We start from the raw sequence: 16,865 nt of genomic DNA on the forward strand, positions 1-16,865 counted from the left end.
CTTAAAAATAGTTAAAATAGACAATATGTGACTTTAAGACAAAAACAGAAACATTAAGGCATCATAATGAAATAAGGATGATATAACAGATATGACTCCACACTCAATAATGGATAGATAATACATTCAACATGGTAACATGACATTGGGTAAATATTAATATATATAACATAATAAAACAATAATTTAAAAAGACAACAATATAAAATATTAAATGTAGGCAATAAAATCTAATTTCTTTAAAAAAAACTTTTACTAACTGTATGAGCACATTTCTTATTGTTTATAACTTGAATAGACTCAAAAAACTTAATACCTAAATTCAATCCTGGGCTTTATGGATGTGAAAATTTTCCAGTAAAAATAAATTGACAGTCCGTTGAATTTTCTGTTTTTTCCCCCTCAATCCCAGTGTGTACTGACATTCATAAAATAAATATTTAGTTGTTTCTTCTTCATTTGGAATGGATACTGTATGTATGTTTACACAGCCATTATGACACAATTTCCTTTACCACCACAGAAGAAGAACATGTACACAGCCATAATGACATAATTTCCTTTACCACCACAGAAGAAGAAGACGGCATATGACGTGCACCGTCCGCCAACATGAAGGCACTCAGGGCAGTTTCTGCCTTTGCTTTAACAGAATAAGCATTGTTATTTCTACTCAAATACTGAATCCACTAACTGGACAAAAGTAGATGCGACACCGACTTAATATCTTGGGTGAGAAGCAGTTTTTTTTATCTGCCCATTGTTTAACGTGCATGCTACTGCAGGCGGCTTGAAGGCCTTTAGCGCTTTGGTTAGCTAACTTTAGCCTCCATTTGCTTGTTTTCTCTAACATAAAGCATGTAATATAATATATATTAGCCATTAACCGAAACATTAGAATCTCATTTACATGTATTTATGAATCTAAAACACTTGCGCATGTCAGCAATAGCGTTAAAGTCGTGAAGTGAGCTTGGTACTTCTGCTAACCTGAAGCTAACATACTCATTATGAAGTTAGCTCAGAGCAGCTGCAGCAACAGACAACAACAGACACACCAAAACACTTGTGTTTTGGATATGAAGGATAACAAGTCAGCCCAGACTATTAAGTATCACCTTTCAGGAAAGTTGCTACATAAAAGTTAACATTTTAGTCAGTTTAGTGTGCTTTTATCTATAGCAGTGCACCCAGAATGAATGAATTCATGCTTTGCTTAATAACGGAAATGCATATTTATCACACAGCAGACAAAGGTTAATGGCTTAGTTTTAAAAATACTGCTTTTAATGTAATTTTGCATCCTTGAGTTAACTCTTGATGTATAGTAACCTGTCTCAATGTTGTTGATTTATTTTGCGTGCATGTTATTACATTAGTTCACTACTTTTATGGATGCACTGCATGTTGAAAACACTCCCACTGATGTCTTTCTCTCTTCAGACTTTGCACTAGTGTTCAGTTATATTGATGCAGAATATTACATGCCAGAATACATGTAATAAAGCATTGTTTGTCATATCTCCAGTCCTGCAGAATGTCCAAGATCAGGCGGAAGGTAACAGTGGAGAATTCAAAAACCATATCTGACAGCAGCAGCAGCAGCAGCACCACGACCAGCAGCACCGGCAACCCCGCCGCCCCCTCTCGCCGGCCCAGTGTGTTCGAAAGACTCGGCCCCAGCACTGGGAGTAATGCTGCTGATGTACGTATAACCTAGAGTGCAAGGTGCAAAATAATTTATTTATTTCTTCCTGGTCTCTGAAAATACTTAAGAGATGCCACATGGTATTTCCAACACATGTTGAGGTTGTAGATTTTTCATGCCTGTTTGTCCTTGTTAATAAGGAGTTTACTTTTGAGTGCTTTTTGACTTACTGCTATAACCATATGTAGTAATACATGTAGCAAATGCAGTCACTCATAACTTCTTATCATTATTGAATAGTGAGTATTGCTGCAAAGAGTGGACTTTTTAAAAGTTTTTTTTTTTAACAGAATCTGTCTAATTTCATCAGGTGTTGTTTTATCTCATCAACTTTATTTGTTTGTGTCTTTCAGAGTCACTGTAGAAATTGGCTGAAGACCGGAAATTGCAGTTACGGCAACACTTGTCGCTACACACATGGAACTCAGCCACGAGGCAAAGGATTTAGCTTTAGTCGGTAAGATTGCTCGTTTCAATCTTGATTCATTCATCAGCATCTTTATGTGATATTGTAAGTATATGATTCACATTCATTTCTGTTGCCATTATGTATGTGTCTAAATGGAGCAGGTCAGCAGAGAGACCCACAGGTGATCTGCGGGAGAGGATGAAGAATAAAAGACAGGATGTTGACCCAGAAAACCTGAAGCGAGATCCAGACGAGCCCATATCCCCCACAGCAAGAGTGAGTTCTCTGCTCCTTCAGTCTCTGCTTTTAAAAGAGTTCTCCGCAGATTTACTCCGCTTCTATTATATTGTCGGTTTGAATTTATTATTATTAAAGAAGCCTTTAACTATGATTTAGGTTTGAAGACGTGCAAAAGGAGAGGCACAGGAAGCAACGCAACATGTATGTGTCATTCTAACTAAATCTGTTTGTATTCATTTACAGCAGAGAGACTCCTCCAGAGGCCGACACAGAGAGAAGGAGGATATAAAGATCACAAAGGAGCGCACCCCAGCCAGTGAAGAAGAGCCCACAGAGTGGGAAACGAATCGTGAAGGTTCAACAGCTTTTTTTTTTTTTTTTTTTTTTTTTTTTTTTTAATTAAGTGACCTGGTTACTGTTTTTACAGTGTTTGACCATATTGACTATTCATTTAAATGGGTTGTCTTTACTCGGTTTTGAATTTTGTGTACTCATGTACACATTTACTATTTAATGCTTATGTTACTATCTGTACTTTTTCCACTTTACACATAAAAAAATAACAAAATAGATGTCTAAATTACCTAAATTAATTGTGGTTCTTTTTGGTTGACTTTCAGACTCAGATATCGGTGACTACGACTACGAGTTATCCCTAGAGATGAAGCGCCAGAAGATTCAACGTGAGCTGATGAAACTGGAGCAGGAGAATTTGGAAAAGAGAGAAGAGATCGTCATCAAGAAAGACGAGACCTCCGCCAAAACAAGAACCACCGCCATGCCGAAGGTAAGTAACAAGGTGCACATATTTTAGTTACTTTCATGTGTCTGTAATTTACATTCACACTCAGTCTTGCTGCTTGTGATCCCTCTGGATTTTGGGGCTTGACCTCCAGGGCAAGTCACCACACTTGCTGAAGTAGTAGTGTGTTGACTGAATTTCCACCTGATCTGTCATCTCTATCCCTCAGGCCTCCCCCGAGCAGTTAAGCTCCAAAGATTCCCCCTCATCCAGGAAGTCCAGTGGCTCCCCAAAACACAAAAGTGGAACCAAAGGGCCAGGCTCTGGGAAGAAAGAGAAGAAGATGTCGGTATCCTCACCTGTCTCAGAAACTGCCAGGTAGGATTCTGTGGTTCTGTTAGTTAGTATTTTTGTTCATTTGTTTGTTACTTCTGAGAGGGAGTTTCAGTTTTCAACCCTGTTGCTGTGTTAGTTACCAGGATGCAGTAAAAGCACTACTATGTATCTGTTAAAATAATATTTGACACGTATCAAAACACCTTTTTTACCTCTTTTTCAACAAATTTCATCATGAGACATGAGATATTTGGATGAACATCATGTTTTTATCCCATGCTTTCTTTTGTATCTAGTTACTAATTTCATATTGGCATAGTCAACTGCCATGTAGGAGTCTATGAATCATGGCAGTTTATTGATGACAATGTGCAGTTGCAAACAAATGACACAAATAACTGCACACATGTTGTATTCACATACAATAAAACACTACTTGAGAATTATATGCCTATTAGGGGAAGATATAATGGACATTTTCTATTTTCTTCCAACCAGGTCCTCAAAAGGAGGCCACAGCAAGAAGAAAGGACCCCGCACCCCCAGTCCTCCTCCCCCAGTCCCCTTGGATATTCCTGTGATGGGGAAGAAACACAAGGGCAAGCACAAAAACAAGGAGAAGTCTGAGGAGAAGCTGAAAGAAGGGAAAGATCGGGGGCGAGATACAGAAAAACACAAAGAGAAGAAGGAAAAACGCAGGTACAGTGTGCACGACAGAAATCTGCCAGTCGTCATCACCACATAAAGCAAACATCTTCACATATATTCTCATATCATCTGCAACTTTTAATACTTGTCCGTTTGAATATAATCTTGTTCCTTATAGGGACCGATCAGACAGTTCCCACAAGGCCAAGCGTTCAGTGACATCAGAGGAGCGTTCTGGTAGCGTGTCATCTCCCTCCAGGGGCGCTTCACCCTCAGCCAGAAAGAAATCCACCTCTCCCAAAGCTACGTCCCATAAGGCTGCTGCACTGGCTTCTCCTTCTCGCAGGTTAGCATGCGTGGGCGACCAAGTAATAATTTCACTGCAGGCTTAAAGCACTATGAACCGACGAGACTACTACTTGACAAAACTTATCTTTAGTATAGTATCTTTTAGTATAATTTGATAATGATGCCTCTCTATAATGCTATATTTTAATCAGTAAATATGGGACCTGACACCTGCAATGAAATAACCTGCCTTTGTCATTGCAGGTCTCCTTCTCCTCCACGCCACCAGCGTACCCCCACTCCTCCCCACCACCGCTCCCCTTCCTCCCACTCCGGCTCCTCTGCCCAGCGTAATTCTCCCTCTCCTCCCCGTCGCCGCCGCTCATCCTCTCCCACCTACCACCGGAGCACCGCAGCCACGGCCTCTGCCTCCTCACCTCCGAGCTCCCGCCGCTCCCGATCACCACCCGCCTCCCACGACACCTCCTCGCCCCACCGTCGGTCTGACAGATCGAGCCCCAGCCGGCGCCACTCGAGGGGCCGCGAGAGGAGCCGCGGTGAGAGAGAGAGGAGTCCGCCCGCACAGGAGCGCAGACATGAGCGCAGAGATGGTATCTTTATATTCCACTACTGTATTTGTTTGTCTTGTTTCTCACGTCTGTATATATGTATATGTATAGTTTCACTTCTTGCCACAGTGGAGCTTCTTGATAATTCAGATATTGAGATCCTTACTTTCCCATCACACTTTCACATCATCAGTGATTTTGGTGGGTCCTTATCTTTTCAGATATAACTATATATTACATGATATGTTTACAATCAGTCCCATTTTGCAGAGCATTGATTGGATTATGTTGACAAATGTAGCAATTGATTTGAGCAAGAGGAAATATAATTTCCATTGTGGTATCAGTGCAATATCCCCAGTGCATAGTAAGCCAATTTAAAACATAAATCATCTTATTCATCAGTTGTTAAGCTTTGTCTCTCTTGCAAACAGAAAGCCGCAGCAAGCGAGAGAAGGACAGCCTCCGTGACGACCGGGACTATGACTCTGAACAGGTCTCATCACGGGACAGTCGCGACGACAGGGAGACCAGAGACACCCGAGAGCGACGGGACGGTCGCGATCGAGGAAGGGAAACGACCCGAGAGTCTCGCGACCACCGAGACAGCAGGGATGTGAAGGACTCCAGAGAGAGCAGGACAGAGACCCGCTCAAGCCGAGAATCCCTGGAGAGGCGCGACCGCGAGCGGGAACGAGAGAGGGAACGGGAGAAAGAGAGAGAGAAGGACAGAGAGCGAGAAAAGGAGAGGGAAAGGGAAAGGACTGAGACGCACAGAAAGGAGGAATCGAGCCAGGAGGACAGGAGTTATGGGAGAGGTTATGGACGTGATGATGGAGGGAGAGCGGAAGGAAGGACGGAGAACAGGACGGACAGGACTGAGAGGAACGGACGAGGGAGGGGACGTGGAAATGAAATACCTGATAAAGGCAAGAACTGACATTACATATAACCTTCATTTGCATAGTTTGTTTTATTCGTGGCTATAAAAACACTTGAATGAATCATTAATTGCAACTTTCCTGTGTGTGTGTCTGTGTAAAGTGAACATTTTCTCCTTTTGTCCTCCATCAGGCTCAAACAGGAACTCCAGGGGTTCCCAGCTGGAAAGCAGCCACGACAACTGGGAGTCACGGAGCAGCGCGGTGCGTGAACGGAGCGTAGAGAGGAGCACGGACCGCGGTGCTGCCGAAAGAAGCTCTGACAGGGGTTCAGACCGAGACCGCTACGAGGGTGACAGAAGAGGAGAGCAGGCCCGGGACTCCTCCTATGACAGGAGAGGAGGGCATAGTGAACGGGATCGCAGAGACAACCGAGAGAGAGGTGGGTGTTAGAAATAAGTCACAAAACAGCAACTCGTATAGTTCCTCAAAAGTGATTAATAATAATAAGTAAAAATCTACACAAAATCTTGTACACAAGCTAATTAAAAACCATGTTTTTTATGTTAAATGTGTTTGGCTAAGCTTTTCAACTCTCTGTTTTTCTAGATCAAAGAGGAGCTTCTCCAAATAGACACCAGGGGAGATCAGAGGAGTCTGAGAGGGAGGAGAGGAGGGACGATCGCAGGGCAGACAGAGCAGACGACAGACGCGACGACAGGACCCGCGATCGGGAGCGAGAGAGAGAAAGGGAGCGAGACAGGGAGCGAGAAAGGGAGAAGGAGCGAGACAGAGAGCGAGAGAGGGAGAAGGAAAAGGAGCGAGAGAAGGAGAGGGAGGCCGAGAGGGAGCGCGCCCGGGAGAGAGAGCGGGAACGAGAGAGGGAGAGAGAGCGGGAGAGGGAGAGGGAGCGCGAGAGGGAAAGGGAGCGCGAGGAGCGGGAGAGAGAGAGGGAGGAACGGGAGAGGGAGAGGGAGAGGAAGGAGCGCGAACGGGAGAGGGAGAGAGAGAGGGAGCAGCGGGAGCGAGAGAGGCAGAGGGAATGGGAGGAGCGAGAGAGAGGGAGGGAGGAGAGGCGGGAGAGGAGAGAGGAAACCAGGGATGACCGCTCTGTTCGAGAGACCCGGGACGATCGCAAGACGAGGCATGTATCAACAAACTGAATTTATTTTCAAGTTTTCATCCATATCGCAACTTATTTATGTCAATCTATTTTTTTTTACCAATTCAGTATCTCTTATAAATACTCAAAATGCCGTTTAAATCCTCCAGAAACAGTCCTCGAATACCATATTTATACATATTTTGTCATAGTAATCCTCCTCTTTTCTCTTTTTCTCTCCCTCTAGTCGTAAAAGGCACAGAGTAGAGAGCAGCCCGAGCCCCCAGCCCACGTCTAAGCGACAAACACGGGACCTCAGTCCGGCCGACAGCGACGGCTACAACAGCGCAGAAGAGAAAAGTGAGCGCCCGATTGGCCGAGGGCCGGCCAAGCTCCACCCACAGCCCCTCCTCCCCAGCCCAGTGTGTCCGCCTCCATCTGACAGTAGGGAAATTCTTTTTGAAAGGACACACTCCTGTTTAATGGGGAATGCACCTCTCGTCTAATTCCAGCAATGTAAAGGGGAATGCATGATGCATGTTGATGATTTAAAGTTTTATTTCTCTTTGGTCTAACATGTAAAGTTTCTGGCCAACTTGCCTTTTTGGTTTTATGCATTCCAATACTGGCAAAAATTGTTGTGAACAGAAATGTACCAAAGTCAAATAATTCTTTAAATAATGCACACTACAGTAAAATGCACGTGTTTATTGGTTTTCTCTCCAGTTCAGTAATTGCCAATTTAAGTTGCACTTTGGATACAAAGAAAAGACCATAAATTAGCCTTAAATGCAATGACATTCATACTGAAGGGCTTGTTTACATTATATTCTGCTTTCACTGTAATTATGGCAAATAAGATGCTTAAATAGTCCTGAGTATGGTTATGTGACTGCTCTGTGTGCATATGCAGGTGCGGATAAGCATCGTCTGCTGAGCCAGGTGGTGCGGCCCCAGGAGCCCTTGTTGCGTTCGCCACCAAGGGCAGCTCCATCTGATGAGAAACCCGGTCACTGGAAGGATGAGGAGCGCAGAGGAGCTGCGGACAAAAGGGAAGCCCGCACCCGCCACGAGGACCTGGAGCCCCGAGGGGAACGAACCAGAGGAGGCGACAGACGAGGAGAGCACCTTCCAGACATCCCTTCTGACTCCCGTACACGAGGCAGAGACCAGCGAGAATCCACACCGCCTCCTGCTCCTATAGCTGTGGCTGCTGGCAGCGAAGACAGAGACACCGCTGGCTCCCAGTCCCATGAGGAGGGCAAAAAGAAGACAAAGTCACAGAGGAAGGGTTTGAAGAAAGGGCGCAAAGATGAGGAGATTCTTGCTGGCAACAGCCTGGCTGGGGTGAGCGACCGTTTCAACCCCGAGCCCCCAATCAGTGTTTCAACAGATGGGCCTCCACCCTTACACTCCCCTAGGAAAGGAGCCAAGAAGAAGGCGCTTGATCGAAAGAGGAAACGATCACGTGGAGGAGAATCTGATGTATCTGAGGAGGATTCTTCAGCCCATCTGCCACATAGTAAGAGGAAGAGAGGTCCCAGGACGCCACCCCCCTCAATGAGGCCTGATCACCGCGGTACCGGAGGCAACGCAGAGCCGTCTCCACTGTCCAAAATGGACAACTTCAGCGACTGGTCCGATGAGGAGGTCACAGACCGAGGAGGAGGACCACTGGAACCAACAGCTCCCCTGGCTTCTGCTGAGAGGGCTCCAGCTGAACCTCTGAGGAGAGGTGGTGGACCCAGGGTGGGCAGGGACAGGGAGAGGTGCAACCCCCCACCCATCGCCCCACTACTTTCCCAAGATCCTCAAATGCTGCTGCCGACTCCACAGCCCCTCATGTCCCAGCCCGTGCTCCGCAAACCTCCCCCAGAACAGACACGCAGCAGCAGCATGGGGAGCAACCAGAGCCGCACGTCATCCAGACGCCTGCGATCTCCCTCCAATGAGTCAGCCCACCGAGATGACCCCCAGGGTGCACGATCTCGCCGGGGCCGACTTCAGGGCACCAACTCGCGTGACCGGGAGAGAGAGAGAGAGCGGGAGAGAGAAAGGCCGGTGGTGTCTGACCCTCCAGGGGCCGAGAGGAAGTCTCGAATTGACCAGTTGAGGAGAGGAGAGCCCAGCCGCAGCACCTCATCAGGTACTTAAAGTCATACTTATCTTGATACTATATTGCTGAACATGAAACATAATCTATTGTATCTTCCACCAGGATCATACTTAATTAAAACTCTAACTTGTATTGTCTCATCTCATCTTCCAGACCGGCAGGATTCCCGCAGCCACAGCTCCAGGCGCAGCTCTCCTGACTCTGAGAGGCAGGCCAGGTCCCAGTCCCGAGCCGGCTCCTATGACAGTCGAGAGCGGGAGAGAGACAGGGAGCAGTTCGAGCGGGAACGAGACCGAAAGGACCTCCGGCCTCAGCAGCAGCAACAGCAGCAACAGCCCCTGCTCCTCCAACAGCCTCTTCAACAACAGAGAGACTGGGAGCCCGAACCTAGAGACTGGCCCAGCAGGGGACGGGAGCCTCTGCTCATACGTCCTGGCCGTGAACCTCTCCTGAGAGAGCGGGATATCAGGGACAGAGAACGCTTACTTCCTGAAGGACTCATCCAGCAGCATGAACGGGAGCGAGAACGAGAGCGAGAGAGGGAGCGGGAGAGAGACAGTAGGGGTGATAGAGGCGGCGATCGAGAGAGGGAGAGGATGATGATGATGGACCTACCAACCCATGGGGACTCCAGGGCTCCGGGACGCGGGGACCTTAGGGGCGAAATGAGAGGGGACATGCGAGGGGACATGATGAGGCAGGACAGGGGTGACTACGAGCCCCTACTGCCAAGAGAAGCCTTCAGCCCTCCAGAGCCTGAGAAACCAAGCAACAGTCACCACCTCATGGCAGAGCTGGAGAAGGCCGACAGCATCGACGGTAAAAACATGAAAGCATGTTTGCATTTTCATGTGTCACTTTTTCAAAATACGCTACAGTGAATTTAAAGGAATCTGTATGTGCTTTGTTCTCAGCAGAGGATGATGGAAAAGAAGACGATGGACAGTCAGTCGCATCAGTCGGAGAGGAGTATGAACCAATCAGTGATGATGAGCTGGATGAGATTCTGGCTGACAGCCAGAAGAAAGAGGATCAGCAGGACGATGAGAAAATTACAGGTACCAGAAAATACTTTTACTTTGGAGAAGGTCTATTGGGAATGTTATGTAAAATTACCTCTCTCTTAATAGAGACTTTTAATTTTCCAATGATACTTGATGTAATGGCTTTTGGTCGGACACTGTTGGATATTCTTTGTAAAGTTAAGCACCTGGTGTCATGTGTTGGCAGGTCCTCTGGATGTGATTGATGTTGATTGGTCCAGCCTGATGCCCAAAAAGAAGCAGGAGCCACGGGCGGCAGGGGCAGCGTTGCTCCGGTTCACCCCAGGGGCTGTACTCCTCAGGGCAGGCATCTCTAAGCGACTTGCTGGGCCTGAGCTCCTGGAGCAAGTCAAAGAGGTGTGCAAGTCTGAGCTGGATGACCCCAAAGGTGAGTTTTACATTTTGGGACAATTTAAAGAATGTTTTTACCACTATGATTTGTACTTAACTGAATTATCCCTCAGTGGTCCTTGTGTAACATTTCTGTGTGATCCATCAGTGTTACATTCTGTCAACTCTGTCCCTCCAGATGCTGACAAGCTGTTCGAGCATGACCTGGGCGCCTTGAATATGGCGGCTCTGAACAGACGGGTGGAGAGGGCAGGTTTACTGAGCAACCTTGGGCCCTGCTGCAAGGCCCTGTGTGCCCGCAGGGACTTTGCCATCCGCCGGCAGCTGTTAAAAAATGACAAGGTAGATGTCATCTGATCACCGGCAAGATAAATAATTAAATACTGCCAATTACTTAGTGTTCATATAAGCTATGTTCTCTCAAGTTTCTCATTTAAATCTACTGACATTACAACAGAATGGTTAAGAGAATTGTGTTTAAATCTCCATCTCCTTTTTTTCAGGGCCTAACCAAGCAGTACCCCACTACACCTGTAGTAGACAACGAGCTGCTGCAGATGAGCATGCGTCTCTTTAGAAGGACCATGACCGGCCAGGCCACGGCCCCAGAAAGATGCGATGGTGGGTCAGCACCAGCAGCAGCTGATGTCGCTGCAGCTGGTAGTAGTAAACTCAGCACAGCACAGCCTGAGGTGTGTGTGTCCTGAGAGAAATGGGTTTCATGGGTCAAACACATGAAAGTAAATGCGACTAAGCCTTTACTTCTTCTAGCCCCTAACTCTCCCTGACTCTGTCCCATTTCATTTACATACATAACATTTTTAGTCATGAGAGGAAATAAAGCAACACAGCAAAATTGTGAGTCTTTCTCAGTTATGCCTAACATGTTTTGGATGATCTGCAAGTGCTGTGCCATAGACTACTGGACATTCTAGCCTATGGAGGTGTGTAATGAACCTTGTATGAGAAACGTAAAACACACCTAAAAAAAACACAACAAAACAAAACGTCAACTTTTTTTTTTTGTGCATTACAATGTTTTAGAGCGGCTTTTTAATTGTCAGTTTCACCTGCCTAACCAAGTTCAAATGTTTTGTTTTTGTATATTGTGCATTGGTTACTACAACTGTGCATTAAAATGGTTAGATGTTGATTTTTGTAACGGGTCTTTTGCTTTGTATGAAGTGACTGTTCAGCCTTTTAAATAATGTGACTCTTGATGTTGTTATTATTTTTTGTTTACACCATATCACAAAATATCTGCGGAGCATATCTAAAGCAGCTACTGCAGAGAAGTTACTGACCAACAACACTGAAACATCCTGCAGGGACTTGAATGAATGTTTCTCACAAATAAGCACTGCCAAACTATTCCCTCACTGAATGTAATTTGTTACAACTGTTAGTCTGTGGAAGCATTATTGAGAACTGCTTTTTTTTTTTTTTTTTTGCTTGATGTGTTTGTTTTGAATGGTTTGGCAATGTCTCCCTGAAATGAACTGTAATGGGTGCAGAGCACACTATAGACTGCAGAGTACCAGAGCAGCAACATTGCCATGTGGAATTCCTCTCCATAAGTTTCACCAGCGCACACCGTCCAAAAAGGAACTGAAATGTTCCCCAATAGGAAAAGACACTAGACTGCTTAGATAAACATGACTGAAAAGATAATTAATTTGAACTCCACATTTATTTTCTGTGCCCCAGTGGATGAACATCCAGAGTCACAATAAAAAAAAAGACTTTTACAGGTGGATAAACTGACTTCTGGGATGTGATGGTTTCAAAGCAATTAGCTCAACAAGTGACGCTTGAAAAAAAAAAAAAGAAGCAGGTTATGCATGCTGTGAGAGCTGGAAACACCAATTCAATGGACAAACCAGCATCAGTATTGCACCCGAACAGAATAAAAATGGAAAAAGGCTGTTGTCTTAGAGCCCTGGATTCAACATGACACCTCCGCCCTGCGATGCAACTGTGCCTTTAAAGTGACATTACAGACATGCAGAGATCGGGCTTTGAAGTTGTAGCCCAGTATCTTTAAGTTTGACCACAAATCAATGGTGTTGGAGACATATTTCCTACTACATGTTTCTTTTGTCTAAGGTTCAAAGTCAATTTTGGGATGTGTAAGGAATGATACCTGGTTTAACGCTGTATTTTTTTAATATTGTAAAATAAATGTAGAATGACATTTCTAAATTGTAAGGAAAGTAAGTTTAACTGGGGACCTTTTTCATCAAGATTGTCAGATTAAATGATTTTAACAAGAGCTATGAAGACAGCCACTAAATGCATGCTTTTGCATTTTCAGGTAAGTGCTGAATTTGACACACAACCACTTTAGGACTGTTCCTGATTGCACCTGGATAAAAAAATACTAGAAATTCTTACAGTCCTATGAAAGAAGTGTGAAGTGTAGATACAAAAAAAATGCATCCAAACTTTTACAGTAATTCATAATTTTTCAATAAACAATAATGTAATTATGTTAAAATGACCACTTTCTGTCATTGTTTGAGTCATTTGGTACCAGTGTGATGAAGACTACCCCAGAAATAGAGCAAGTGTCTAATAAAAGATAATCTATTATGCTGTAAACAGTTGAAATTCCTGTTTCTAAGTTCTGTCTTAAAATGGTTATTAACTGCTTTTTGTGTGTCATACCATTGAAACAGCCGTTTCACATCTGATAACATTAATCACAGTAAAACAACACATGCCATATATGTCCCTAAACAAAAGAACATGATACATAAGCAGAATAGAGACATAGAACCCATACATTTATCTCTTAGTCAATGCTTTGTCTAAATAGTTTGATAATGCAAAAAATGTACGTCTCACAGAGTCTTCGTTATCTCGAAATCTCTAAAATGATACAATATTTTTTTTAAAAATTCAATTAAATGGCAAGTTTCTCTCCTAAATGTTTTTCTTTTTCTTTCGGGGAGGAACCTTCAGTCATGCATTTGTTGTTGACGTATATCACATAAAACGGACCGGTTTCCTTTACCCACAATCCTCAGCGTTAGATCCGTCCTTCCGACTTCCGCCTCATCTGCTAGCCGATGTGAGTAATTTTTCAGGAAATTTTATTTCTACAATCTAAGTCCATCCTGCGATATTAAAGTAGTAATTGACCACAAATTCACCATAAATATACACATTAGTGATGCGTTAACGTTTGTATGGCGGTTTTGAGGCGGTTAAACGTCCGTAAAGATAATTTAAAACGGTGAACGGTAACAGTCCGATGGATTCTCCCGGAGTGGCTTCATTTAGCCCGGCTGCTCTGTGCTCGTCCCGCCTCAGCTAGAAACGGTGGATTTATGATATTGTGTTTGATATAAAACACCTGTGCACGTCTTAAGTGCTGTTTTTACTTAAACTTAAGTGACTTTTATACTACTAGTAGCCTGCAGGCGCCTTAGAGCCGTGGTTCCCAACCATTGTGGCCTGTAATCCCTCAAAATAAAGCAAAGTCTTTACCAGGGACCCCTCCTCACATGTTGCATTGTCTACCAGTTAAGTTACTGATTATTGTCTTGATTTAAAATATCCGTTAAAGTTGACAACAGTCCTTCAAGTGTCTGGTTTTGTCTAACAGTCCAAAACTTAAAGATCTGTAGTCTATCACCGTGTTCCACAAAGAAAAGCAATAAATCGTCACATTTGAAAAGTTGAAACCTGCTTATTTTTTTATATTTTGGCTTTAAAAAATGACAATTATCCAGTTATCAAAGTAGTTAATGATTAATCTGTTGATCAACTAATCAATGAATTGACTAACGTTGCAGTGCTAGAAAAAGTACTTATTGTGTTTGTATTACTTTTAGAAGCTAAAAGAAGGTAAAACACAGAAAGTAAACATAAGAAGAAAGCTTGACCAAAAAAATCACAATTTTGCATTCAAATGTTATTTTCTGCATCTTTATCTTCCTATCATCTCACGACCCCAGGTTGGGAACCACTGCGTGCAAAAAATTAATTTTCTAAGCTAATGCTGCTGGGGTTTTTTTTGTTTTTTTACAAAATAAATCGGTGTAGAAAGTATCTTGCATTTTCAGAAGTGTTGTTTAATTCAAACTATTTGTGTATATTGTTCATAGATGGCCCCAACTAAGAAAGGAGAGAAAAAGAAAGGGCGTTCAGCCATCAATGAGGTGGTGACCAGAGAGTACACCATCAACGTCCACAAGCGCATCCATGGAGTGTGAGTATGACAAAAAGAATCAACTGTTAGTGCTCTTGTATCTGTCGGTAAACTGATATCCAGCCATTATTGCCTCTTCCAAACAGGTTTAATTCAAAACAGCATGCTGTGCTGGTGTTTTTATTTTATTAAAACTATTCACGTTTTAGAACAAAGCTTTGAAAACACATGAATGGTGGTCTTACCTTTTATCTCCACCCACATTAAAGGATAATGTTGGCAATATTCATATATAACAATGAATTAAGACAGTTTATTTATTGCACATGTGGCATATTAATTTTTGCTCCTCACCTTCATATGTTTCATCCACTTCATTTCTGGTTCCATATTTTCTTTGTTCAGTCAGTATTTCATTTCAAGTTTTATATCCCATTTCAAAACTATTAGTATTCCATTCTGTAAATGGATTTTTAAATGTTCATTTCATTTTTAGCAATACTTAGTCTATTATTACCTTACTCTTCTGTTTTCTTCTATGTTGCATTCGTGGGAGCAAATGCCAAGACATTCTTTGTATGTTTGCATACTTGGCTATTAGATTCTGAAATAAGCTCGTTTTGAGTGTAAAGATTTGGTCAGCAGGGCTGCAAGCAAAGCTGACGTCACTGCCATTAAACATGTCAATGAATTTATTATTCATCCTTGAAAATGTCAGAATTAATAGCACATGGTGTCATAACTCACAAGAGCCCAACTGGTATAATGAAATGACTTAAGCGAAAGTAACCCTGTTTGTTTTATTAATTACTAAAACAAGTATCATCAGTATTAATCTTTATTAATTCTGTCTGATTTAATGGTGTCGTCTCCTTGCAGGGGTTTCAAGAAAAGGGCTCCCCGCGCCATCAAGGAGATCCGCAAATTCGCCATGAAGGAGATGGGAACTCCCGATGTCCGCATCGACACTCGCCTGAACAAGGCCGTGTGGAGCAAGGGTGTGAGGTAAGATGAGAACTTTTAATACTTATATCTACACAAAATGACTCTCTGTTAAGGCTGACCAATATTTCAATGAAAAGTATCTGTGATAACATAACTATCCTCTGAACACATAAAATTTTGGTTTGACCGTCGTCCATTACTTTAATTTAGACTTATAGTGAATGTTTTTCCTGTAAATTAAACTGAGTGTAATTTAAACTGTGCTTATAATGAATGTATTTCAAATATTGTCACAACTGTCTTTTATGAACTTTTTTTTGCCAGTTTGGGGTTATTACATTAAACAAAGCAATCTTCTATGTAGTGAAAATGTTGACTGTTGGCTCAGACATGAAGTGTCTCAGTACACACCACTAACAAGTCACTGTGGTTGGTGATTTTGACACTGAGTGTTGTGCTCAATAGATGCTTAGGATGGCTGGAATATTTACTGACGAGTCCTTAACTTTGAGTGAGGTGTTAATCACTTTTTTTTTTTTTTTTATTCAGTACTGTCAGCAAGTATAGAAGAGAAGCTGCAAGAAATTAGGAATTTTTAGTCTGGTTGCCCTATTTTCACTGTAAAGAACATAAATGCAAAGTATCAGACTTTCAGAACTTATGTTTTTAGTTTACACTGAAGTTCTTGCTATACAAACAAGGGCTTCCTACATAAACAAATCATTCTTATGTCACAAAACCGTATTTAAAAAAAAGTCATTTTTTTACTCTAACGACAAATGTTTTGACACTCAAACATGTATGCAGCATTGGGCTGTGACACAATCTACTAGGCAGTGTAACAGTTGCAGCAACATAACAAATAACTTGCATTGATTGATAACCATTGCGTTACTGTGTTTTTCAGGAACGTGCCGTACAGGATACGCGTACGCCTGTCCAGGAAGCGTAATGAGGATGAGGACTCCCCCAACAAACTGTACACCCTGGTCACATACGTTCCAGTCACCACATGCAAAGGTAAATATGCTGCTCACTGACTTGATCATTCACCTACTGAATTAATAATCTAATTTTAATTTTAATGTTTTGTCCTCTTTTTGTTTTTCCAACAGGTCTTCAGACAGTCAATGTTGATGAAAACTAAAAATGTCCCCTCTACGAGTGGAATAAATAAAACAAAAGGAGCCCATGTCTTGTGTCTTTATTTCTGCTTTTGCATTTAATTCGAGGTTTTATTTGGGATGAGACTTGGATTTGGTTTAATAGTTATATTAAATGTTCTTATGCAGAGGAATGTTAATGGAAATGGACCTAAACAACATGTCTGT

General features: G+C 42.9%; 2 protein-coding genes across 3 annotated transcripts; both read left to right on the forward strand.

The window, feature by feature from the left end:
- The first annotated feature begins 561 nt into the window (after positions 1-561).
- zc3h13 (zinc finger CCCH-type containing 13) lies at positions 562-16,721 on the forward strand. Of its 2 annotated transcripts, XM_044344618.1 has the most exons (24): positions 562-732; positions 1,529-1,705; positions 2,062-2,165; positions 2,279-2,393; positions 2,601-2,712; positions 2,978-3,144; positions 3,329-3,477; positions 3,934-4,134; positions 4,262-4,429; positions 4,636-4,982; positions 5,375-5,869; positions 6,015-6,263; positions 6,431-6,965; positions 7,171-7,283; positions 7,837-9,069; positions 9,193-9,858; positions 9,954-10,097; positions 10,270-10,470; positions 10,612-10,775; positions 10,937-13,506; positions 14,546-14,649; positions 15,469-15,594; positions 16,442-16,554; positions 16,650-16,721. In XM_044344618.1, the coding sequence occupies exons 2-20, from the start codon at positions 1,538-1,540 to the stop codon at positions 11,138-11,140; spliced, it is 5,535 nt and encodes a 1,844-aa protein (XP_044200553.1). In that variant the 5' UTR covers positions 562-732; positions 1,529-1,537; the 3' UTR covers positions 11,141-13,506; positions 14,546-14,649; positions 15,469-15,594; positions 16,442-16,554; positions 16,650-16,721. The 2 variants fall into 2 exon arrangements, with proteins under 2 accessions (XP_044200553.1, XP_044200554.1); XM_044344619.1 differs by lacking the exon at positions 562-732 and having other exon boundaries at positions 1,644-1,728.
- On the forward strand, positions 14,546-16,721 carry rpl31 (ribosomal protein L31). Its single transcript, XM_044344620.1, has 4 exons — positions 14,546-14,649; positions 15,469-15,594; positions 16,442-16,554; positions 16,650-16,721. The coding sequence occupies exons 1-4, from the start codon at positions 14,546-14,548 to the stop codon at positions 16,679-16,681; spliced, it is 375 nt and encodes a 124-aa protein (XP_044200555.1). The 3' UTR covers positions 16,682-16,721.
- Positions 16,722-16,865: the final 144 nt, after the last annotated feature.

This window comes from Thunnus albacares, chromosome 24 (genome assembly GCF_914725855.1).
Source record: "Thunnus albacares chromosome 24, fThuAlb1.1, whole genome shotgun sequence".
In the NCBI taxonomy this organism is placed as follows: domain Eukaryota; kingdom Metazoa; phylum Chordata; class Actinopteri; order Scombriformes; family Scombridae; genus Thunnus; species Thunnus albacares.